At 58.5% G+C, this 10,215-nt stretch overlaps 1 protein-coding gene across 1 annotated transcript in view; it reads right to left on the bottom strand.

Annotated features, from left to right (window-relative positions):
* Positions 1-10,215, bottom strand: part of NEURL1 (neuralized E3 ubiquitin protein ligase 1) — a 113,861-nt gene that overhangs the window by 36,905 nt on the left and 66,741 nt on the right. The window contains 2 exon segments of the mRNA XM_006166398.3: positions 9,109-9,430; positions 9,671-9,912. Of these exon segments, the coding sequence (XP_006166460.2) occupies positions 9,109-9,430; positions 9,671-9,912 (564 nt within the window).

The raw sequence follows: 10,215 nt of genomic DNA, 5'->3' as shown, positions 1-10,215 counted from the left end.
AAAAGCAGTGGCTATAAACAAGAAAGAAGCTAAAAAGTAGCCTCTGGGGAGATGGAGAGAAGCAGTGGGGGGTGGAGAGAAGCAGTGGGGGGTGGAGAGAAGCAGTGGGAGGCAGACAAATGCCCGCGGGTCTTGCTTGAAACATCCCTGGAATGGGGCGGGAGGTTGCGGGAGCTGCTGGGGAAGGGCCGACCACCGGCCACCGCAGTCCTGCCATCCACCTGGCCCAAGCACGCCCTCTCGCCCTTGCCCTCCGCCCACAGGGTCAGGAGCAGCTGCGGGCGGCCAGCAAGCTCCGAAATAACCACCCCGCAGCGGCCCAGCTGCTTCGGGCCCTAAAATAGATGAAAGTCGAGATGGAGGGGCTGGTCCTTGTGCCCTCCGCAGAAGGGACAGCAAAAGTCACAGCAGAGTGAGTGGCACCAAGTCTGAGGTCAGGGCAGTGTGCGGGGCCCCCCAAGCCATGGGAGAACACCATGAGACCAACCCCAGCCCGGGACTGCGGCCTGGGTACGGCTTAGAAACACCAGATGGGCAGCTGTAACCCAAGCCGTGGGGTGGCCCTGCAGTTGGGAGCCATGTTCCGTAATCAGACCAGGGACACACTCGCTGCCCGTTTCGGAGGTGTTTACGAGGGGGAGGAGTGGCACGAGGCCACGAGGGAGCTGCTAATCCACTCCCCCCACAGGGCTTCTCTTTCAGGAAGGCACTTGTCCGTCCCCCGCTCCCGCCTGTCCTGGTGCCCAGCGGTGGGGCTGCAGAAACTGAGCACAGCAGAAATAACCTCGGGAGGGAGGTCTGGGGTGAGTCCCTCCCCTGGGATGGCGCTCAGGGCACCCATTCGCTGCTCTGCTGTGTGCCCAACCCTAGGCGGGGGGCAGACAGGACCTGGGCCCTAGAAAGCCACTTGGTCACAAGAGTGTCCGCATCTCTGATTACACGGGACCTAAGAGGAACAGAGGATCACTAGGAAATCTGTTTATTCCTGCCGAGTTCTCTCAGCCTCGGCTAGGGTGCCCGTGGGGCCGGGAAGCTCACGCCCTCACAGAGCTACCTGCCCCTACCTCTGTGTCGCTGGGGCTGTAAGAAAGTGTCCGGTGTCCTAGGTGCACTCCCTGGCACCCCATCTGAGTCTTCTCTTTAGGATAAGTAACTCCTTTGGGTAGAGATCTCCGACTGATGCTGAGGTCCCCATCCTGTTTCCAAGAGTGTCACGGGAAGCATCTTGGAAGAAACAGCGTTTGGCGCAGACTGAGCCCAGGAAGATTTGGACACACAGAAGTGAGAAGCATGGGACCCGCATTTGGTGTAATGGCTATGTCGCTGAACTCCCATGTAGCCGACCACGGTTCAAGTCCCGGACCTGGTGGCTTAAACTCACGCTGGGTGCATGTGCGTGCATGCCCGAGATCCCGAGAGGAGAATGGAGGAGAAGGAATTGCGGCGTGACCATCCCCCTGGGGGGTGATTTCTCGCTTTCTGTCTCTGTCTCTCTCTGTCTGTCTGGCAAGCGCATGCGCCCTATAGCAAAAACCTCTCAAAAAAAAAAAAAAGTAGCAGCAGCATGCGTGTGGGCTGGAAACGTGTTGCAAAAGCCTGAACACTGAGCGGGACCAGGGAGGAGAGAGGGGGAGAGGTCGGCAAGGGGGAGGGAGGCGCAGCCGGTCTGGCCCAGGGAACCACTTGCCCCTACTCTATGCTGCTGACCAGGGATAGGTAACCCCTCCTTACCCCCACAAGGACACTGGGGAGGGGGGTGGCTCGGGGGCGGCAAGGGCCCCCTCTGAGGCAGGGCCGGCCCCCAGCCAGTCTTGTTTGTTCAGAATCTCACATCCGGAGCGCTGGGTAATCTTTAACCGCGGCCGGCCTGCAGCGCCGGCTGGCTGGCGGTGCCCGGCCCGTTGCAAGGTGCTGCCAGCCCATTTACTGTCTCCACAAACATCCTCCTGCTGGTCCACATCTGGCATGGGGAGCCTGGCTGGGGCTGTGGAAGGGTTTCTCCGCCCCTCTGGGCAGCACCCTGAAACCCACACCCACCCACCTCCACCCCTCCCTTTAAACCCAACTGCAGGAAAGCCAGGAGAAACAAGCGTGTTTTCTGAGGCCCACGGAGGGAAGGGCGGAGTGCCTCAGGATCATTCCAGCCCCAGAGGCCTAGACGTACGCGCTCTTCACGATGCAGAATCCTACAGATTCCGGGGGTCATCTGGTCTAGGGACTCACTTTATTCTGAAGCAGTAGAATCCTTTCGTCCAGAGGAACCAGGAGCTCAGGCTGAAGTCTAGCACGAGTGCATAGGGCCCTCACCCTCATCTCCCCTGCACGTCCCCGCTGCCTCAGTGACGCCGTCTCTGTGGACCCCAGTGTCCCAAGGGAACCGGCTGGAGACCCGCAGACCTCCTTCTAAGAACCCACTTAGCACGACTAGACTAGCCTTGACTAGAATGGCCCCGGGACCGGGTTTTACCTTCCTCCGGATACAGGGACTTGGCCTTAAGGCTCCCCCTTCTGGCTGGAAGACTGGCTTGGGGGTGATCTCCCTTTTTGGGGGGTGTAAGGGAGGCAGGGGAGGTGGTAGTTTTTAATGAGGTGTTCTTTTCTAACCTAAAGCTAAGAACCTAACGGCTCTTGGCCTTCATGTGAACAGCTTTACCGTCTGTGCGCCTCACAGTTCTCCAGGAGGTAAATGGGGCGCGGGTCATTATGCTCAAATAATAGATGAGGAGGCACACGCGCAGGGAGGCTGCCAGGGCTGGCGAGTGGCCGAGTCAGGCCTGAGCCCGTCGTCTTGCTGCTTCGGAAATGAGGGCGCTGCCCACCATGCTGCACAGCCCCAGCTCCCCTACACACATGCCCACCCTGAGCCCCCCAGGTCTCTCCAGGTCCCTAGAACTGTGCCGTGGAAACATGGAACTGCCATTTCAGTAAGTCAGAAACTGGCCAGTCGCAATTACACACGGCACAACCGTGCCTAGCTATTCCTTCCGGCAGAAAACGGGAGTGCGCCATGGACAGCAGGACCGGACAGCCCCCGGGAGTCTTCAGGGAAGTTCAGACCAGGCAGACAGCCTCCCCACCAAGTCCGGCTTCCTGGGCACCTGGGTCCTTATTCCTAGGGCCCTGGTGGCCTGTGACTAATATGTGCAGCTAGTCCTTGAAGCCTTGAGCTCTCCCTCTCCTAAGCTCTGTTCTGGAAGACACAGAAGGACCACAGTCCCTATCTTAGATAGGGAGATTAGATAGACTCACACCTAGAAAAGTTGGGGGCAATGTAGCCCAGGCACCTGGGTTCAAATCACAGCCCTGCCAGCTACAGCGGTATGACCTGGGGTATGGCATCAGACCTCTCTGAGCCTGTTTCCTCATCTGCAAAATGAATACAGTAATCGTGTAATGTACAGAGATGCTGTCTTCTTCAAGAGCAGAACACACAGTGCATACACCACTCCGCACGCTTCAAGTGGTCAGGAGACACAAGGGTGTCCTGACCAGGAAGGGCTCCGTTGCGGAGGGACCCTGAGATCATTGGCAGAGTTAGAGGTGAGCAGAGAGGCAGTGCCTGGAAGGGCCTCTAAAGCAGAAAGAGCAGCAAGGTTGTTTTTATCAGAAAGAAATAAAGGGCCTGGGAAGTTACGTGAGAGCCTCGGCTTTCGGGCCAGCAGGTGTAGCAGTTAAGGTAGCTAGATCCCACATGGTCAGCTATGCGGTTCGAGTTCCAGACCTGGCAGCTTGAAAATCACCCCGGGCGTGTGTGCATGCATGCCCAAAGTCCCGAGAGGAGAATGGAGAAAGGGCGAATTCTCACTTTCCCTCTCTCTCCAGTGGCTCCATTCCAGGGGTCAGCCCTCTAGCACAGTGGTTAAACGCAGTACATAGGGAACAGATCCTACATGGCCCTACAGTTCGAATCCTGATCCCAGAGACTTGAAAAACATACAGGCCCCAAATCCAAGAAGTAGAGGAAAAAGGATTGCAGCATGACCATGTCCCATTGTGGGCATTGTTTCTTCCTCTCTCTCTCTCTCTCTCTCTCCTTGGTGGCCACACACATCCTCTGACAAAACAAATAATAAAAAAAAAAGAAATGAAAATTGTCAAAGAGGAGGAAATAACCGGCATCCTCAGCTGCCTCCCCATCCCGAGAGCTGGCTCAGGCTCCTTAAACTAATATTTGCATCTTGGCCCCTGGCAGCTGCGGCCGAGGGTAAATATTGGTTTAGCCTGGGAAGCGGAAGCCCCGGATGGCAGTGTGGTCCTCGGCTGGGGATTGCTCATACTCAGAGTGACGCCAAGCTGGACAGGGGAACCTGACCCATCCAGGACCGCATCTCCAAGGGGACCTGGGCCTCTGCAGGCCAGCCAGGCAGCAAGGCTGGCCCAGCACCCCAAAGGACCTGCCCCATAGCAGCCTGGCCCTCGGAAGGCTACCTGAGAGTCCCCATACCTCTCCTCAGTGGGCAGGGGGGTCTTTTACCAAGACCTGGGAGTCCGTGCGTGCAGCAGGGTGAAGCAGGATGCCAGGAACACTTGGGAGTCCCCACTGAATGCCCTCCCAGGGCCCTCCCGGGCTCAGCCACTATTTGTTGTGCCAGCAGGTCACCTCACTATGACTTTATGTCTGCATCAGCCTGGAGATCTGAATTCCAGGCTCAGCCTGGCTTAGGACCAGCCAGGAGAATCTGGACAGGCCTCTTCCCATCTCTGGGCTTTACACTGCCCCACTGACTCTTCGAATTGAGCAACCTGACAGCACAGAAGCTGCTGGGAACCTTCCAGAATACCTTATGACTCTCAATCCCTTGCCATGCAGATACATACCCACGCCTGTGCTGAGCTCACCTCTGCTTCATCCTTCTCCTCAAGAATCTGCTCACCTACTGACTGCTAATTCCTCACCTCTGTGCACACTCCCTCCTGTCTGGCCAAAATTGTCCCTCCTCAACCAATCTGTTCTTTACACCTCCCTTGGTGCCTGGCTTGAAACTCACCTCCTACAGGAAGTCTTCCTAGATTGCTCCCCAGCTACACCCTCACAAGTTTACTCTGTAGCTCACACTTGCTTGCAGAATTGGATTTGGGCCACCTCAGAGCAGTTATGTGGTGCATCCTCCAGTGTAAACACTCTTCAAGAGGAGAGGCTGAGTTTTCTATTCTTTCCCTCTTCTCCTACACAGAGCCTAGACCGTGGCGGACACAGGGAGGCTCCAGAGCACCCTGTAAGTGAGTCGGCTCACTCACCTTCCACCAGGACCCACAGCTGCTCATCAGAGTCAACACATCTGAGAGGAGCAGGGAGACCTTGAAAAACTGGGAGAGGAGCTTATCTCTGGGAGTATTAATCGCCCCATAAAAACTTCTGTTTATTTAGTTGCCAGCAGGTCCCTCTTCCTGGAGGTAGGAAGCTGTTATTCTTGGAGCTACCAATCCAGGCTTGGACGAGGGTGCCCCGAGGAAAGAGGGTGACTCTCTGAGCTCCAGCGTAACGGGGGTAGTTAGGAGGCCTGAAGAGGCTTGCTGGGGCCATGGCCTGCGCCCCAGTACAGGCTGGGGTTATGGCCAGGGCAGGGTGGCAAGGACGGTCAGGAGAGACACTGGCCCCTGCCTCCACTCTGTCCACGGACCATCCGTCCATGGCCTGACTTGCGTACCTACTATGTGCCAGACGCCTCAGTGAGGTCTGGGCACCTTTGGCCATAGGTGCTAGCCAGAGACAGAGGGGCCCAAGGCAGGCCGGGAAGGAAACCCCTGAAGATCAGACAGTCACCCTGGGAAAGACCGGCCCATCTCAGAGCCACAGGACACAGTGGCTTTCTTTAGGGAAGGGGTAGCAGCAGAAGCAGCAGACCAGGGGAACTGGGGAGGAGCCTGAGGAATCAGGACGGAGGAGAACGAGAGGCCTACAAGACAGGGCTGGAGAGGCAGGGACAGAGAGAGGTGGGGTGGGCCGGGGCCGGCGGGAAACTGACCCTGGGACTATACAGAGTCTGGGAGGAGAGGAAGGCGGAGTGGAGGTGCCCACCTCAGAGGTCTCTATGACAGATCTGTTTAAAAAAATTTCTTTTAGAAAGAACAAAATGGAGAGACATTTTAATCCGCTCACTGAATTTAGGGGCCACAGTCAGCATTTGAAAATGCCCAGAGATTACGGTGATTTACGGCTGGACAGGAATCAGCTGGGGCCTCAGCCTTATCGGCGTCAGGGAGAGGGAAGACTCCACGCAAAGCCATTTATAGTCAAAACCGGGATGGGGCCAGGTCAGGCCACCTGGGCCCTGGCCCCAGGCCGAAAGCCTCACGTTATCGCTTTATTCCCACCTGCCCAGACCCTCCTGGAAACTGCAGGCCCAGCCCCACGTCCTCCTCCTCCAGAAAGCCCTCCTGGACACCGTTCTCCCTCACCGGCCTCACCTCTGACGTCCTGTGCCCTTGTAAATTAAAACCTGCTGGAGGGGGACGGGAAGCCATGGCCTTTGCTTTCAGAACATCCCGTTCGAGTCCCAGCTCTGCCGCAGCCCTACATGGCCGGACCTTCCGTGGGCCTCAGGTTCCTCCCTGCTAAGTGGGGGTAAAGACACCCCGTGGGGCCGGCTGCTGAGGGCCGGTGAGGTAACACGGCGGAGACCATCTCGGCGGGTGAAGTCCCGTGACCCCGCCCCCAGCAATGCACCGTCTGCTCTCAGTGGTGGCCCTGCCGTGTCTGGGGAGTCTGTTCCGTCTCCCCCCTTTGCAGTGGTCTGCCTCAGCCCCCCACCCATCTGCCCTTTCCTTCCTCTGGCAAGTCACCATCCCTCCACTCCTCATCCCACCACTCTCGGTGCCCACTGCAAACACGCGGCGTTCTGTCCAGGCCAAGCACAGGACTCCTCCCGGGGAGAGGAGCCCAGCGGGGTGACACCTGGAATGCCCCTCACGGTCCTCCTGTCTGGTCAGTGCCTCCATACCGGGGGATGGCAAGCACCGTGTGGAGGGACACAGGATGGAGAAGGGAATTCTGCCCCAGAAGGCTTCACGGAGGAGGTGGCTTTAGGGCTGAGGAGTATAATGAAGGGTGTCCTCTGCTTAGGAAAAAGCAAAACATGTTGTCCCCCACCCCTCACCCACCTATCCCCCAGTAAGACTGACTTTCTCCTGAGTAGAGACATTCTCGACTTCTACCCCATGGGTGGGCCCCGTCACTCAGTCACCTTGCAGACCAGAAGATTGAAGCTCAGAAGGGGTTAGACTCAGACTCAAGCTTTGGGACCCCAGAGTCTGAAAGTCTGGGACCTTGGGGTAGCAGGTAGGTGTTCACTCAGCCCTGGGCTCGAGCACAGCCCTCTCCGGGGCGGGCGAGGACGACTGGCAGCTGCTTACGGGAGCGCGCTCGGAATGAGCCCGCAAGCAGTGACGCCCATTGCTCAGATGAGCACACTGAGGTCCCACACCTAGCACGGGGCGAGGCCAGGATCTAAACCAGGTCTGTCTCCACCGCTCGGGCGCGTGACCACCACCCTTCCTGCCTCGCCTGGCGGCCCGGTCTCTCAAAGGCGAAGGGAAGCAGATGTCCCTCCGCCAACCTCGTCACCGGCCACGACCGGAACAGCTCAGTTCCAGGCTCGCACCATGTCATCCCGAGTGCAGGAACACTTTTATGGAGCTGAGAAACAGAAAGTTCCCGAACTATTAAATAAAACAGCCTTCTGATGTTTGGAACTCAACAAACAGGCTTCTGACGATTACTCACTTGGTTGTTTTTCCTTTCACTGCCTTTCTACTCAAAGGTAGTTTTGAAAAGAACTTCATTGTGTCTAGACTCAAGTTGGAAAGGGGAAAAGGAGTTTTCCAGCCACCGTCGTCCATTTTTCTCTCCAGAGAGGGGGCGTGGAGAGACGGAGGGAGCAAGTGCTGGCACCTAGCACCGTCCTGAGCACTCACTCGCAGCTCCGTAGTTCATCTCCCCACCGGCCCATTCTACACATAAGGAAGCTGAGGCTCATGCGGGCGGGCCTGGCCCTGGAGTGCCAGTGCACGAGGACAGCAAGGTGGGGAGGACCCTGGCCTAGGAGTCAGGTGACCCTGGTTCCAGTCCCGCCTCAACCACCACCTCACTGAGTGACCCTAGGAATTTGAGATTCTCCGAGGCCCTCCCCAGCCCTGGCATGTGTGCCGCTGCTGAGAAGCCTGATGCCTTAGAGCTCTGGGCTACCCCGCATGCTCCTCCTCAGCCCCCATAACATACATGTCCTCTTGCTCCCCAGAAAGAGCCTGGCTCAGACAGGAGGTCTGGGAGCAGCTGGGTGAGTCAGTCCCCCAGTCCTTCTGCTGTCCACTCCTGCCCTTGTTTTTATTTTATTTATTTTTTTTCTTAACTTTATGCCATAGAGTGTGTGTGCTCGCCAGAGAGGGAAAGTAAGAGAGCACCCCTCAGGACGATGGCCACACTCCTCCTTCATTCTCCTCCCAGGATTCTGGGCATGCACACATGCACTCGGCATGATTTTCACATCCCCAGGTACAGGACCCAAATCACAGTTGGCTACATGGGAGTCCAGCGCCTTAACCACTGTGCCACACCCCTGCCCCTTTCATCCACTGTCTCTGCAAAAGAGCACTAGGGTGCGGTTGGAACCCTCCTCCGGGGAGGCATCAGAGCCCAGGCTAAGAGCCGGCCAAACTCGGGCAGAACACCGGCTCCACCACCCTCAGGCTGCGTCTGCTGGGCCCTGCGCCTCGAGCTTCTTGAACTTGAATCTCTACCCCCATGGGCCCAGGAGTGAGTCCGCCTTGCAGGGCTGCCGTGAGAGGGCCATGACAAAGCACCCCACCCATGGTGAGCACCCGACAAACACGGTTATCATGATCGGCCTTCAGTACTTCCTGGGTGCGGGTCTTCAGGGCTGCCATTTATGATCTGACGATCACGCAGTGAGTAAAGGCACAACCTGGGGGCAGCGGAGGCAGAAACCTCAGGCTCCACTTGCCCGAGCGTGGCCTGGAGGACAGGAGCTTTCTGCAGTCCCCATGGGGGCTCCTGGAGCAACCCTGTGCCCCCGTCAGGGACGGGACCCACGCCTGATGGGACAGAGCCTGGAGGCTGAGGGTGCACTCTGCACCCCAGGAGCCACTCACCAAGCAGCTGGACACCCCGTGTGAGGCCATAGACGTCCACCAGGGCCCAGAGCGGGTCGGCCGTGCGGACCCCATTGAAGAAGAGCATGGCGGCGGAGTCGTTGATGCGGTAGAAGACGCGGCCCTTCTTGTCCACCCAGAAGGCGATGATGTTGCCCTCGTTGGCAAACTCCTCAGGCAGTGCCTTGGCCCAGAAGCCGCTCTGGGACACCAGGTCGGGGCAGGCGTACTTGGGCAGTGAGTCGGGGTGGATGCGGGACGGGTCCTTGCTGGTGAAGCCCAGCCGCAGGGCGCCGCTCCAGCAGCACTGCTTCTTGGTGATCTGGGCGGCAGGGCTCGGCCTCAGCCCGGCTCCCCCAAGGCCCCAGCTGCCAGCCCTCCACCCAGCCCTTCCCTCCCCAGGGCCTTCCAGCTCTCTGTCTGCGAGAGCTGGTGCTCGGGCCCACTCCCCTCCTTCCCATCACACAGGGCAGGGAGCGGCAGGAGAGGGGACAGGGGAGGCTGGGGATGGCAAACAGAGGCTGAGAAAGTTCGGAGGCGGGGGGGAGGGGAGGAGGCCCACCTTCAGCCTGACTTGCTCGTAGATGAGGACCGGGCGGTTGCTGAAGGTGATGGCGTTGCAGAAGCTGGCCTGCCTCTTGACGGCCTTGTGGCTGAGGTCCATGAGGATCTGGGAGCCCTTGGTGTGCGGGTGGAAGAGCAGCGGTGTGGCCGGGAGCCCCCCGCCGGGCAGCACGGGCGGGCAGTGCTTCTGCTTGTGGTGGCATCGGTGAGAGGTGACAGGGAAGGGGCCCCCGATGGAGTCTGCAAAGGAACAGGCCACAGTGTCTGAGAACTTGATGGTCCATGAGCTGGACCTGGAGAAGGGCAGAGGACAGGGCTACCACCATCTTGGCCACACACCGCCGTGGCCACCACCTTTCTCCACTCCCAGTCATTCTGGTGTCTCCCGCTGCACCATCTCCCACTACTCCCGATGGGTTATACTTCGACCATCTACCCTCATCCTCACCCATCACCTCCTCCACAGCCTACCCGCCTCCTTCACCCGACACCTCCTCCACAGCCTACCCTCCTCCTTCACCTGTCACCTCCTCCACAGCCTCC

The sequence above is a fragment of the Tupaia chinensis genome, unplaced genomic scaffold, assembly GCF_000334495.1.
Source record: "Tupaia chinensis unplaced genomic scaffold, TupChi_1.0 Scaffold144255_1, whole genome shotgun sequence".
In the NCBI taxonomy this organism is placed as follows: Eukaryota; Metazoa; Chordata; class Mammalia; order Scandentia; family Tupaiidae; genus Tupaia; species Tupaia belangeri.
Note: the sequence above shows the minus strand (reverse complement) of the source record. Positions and strands in the feature narration are given on the sequence as shown.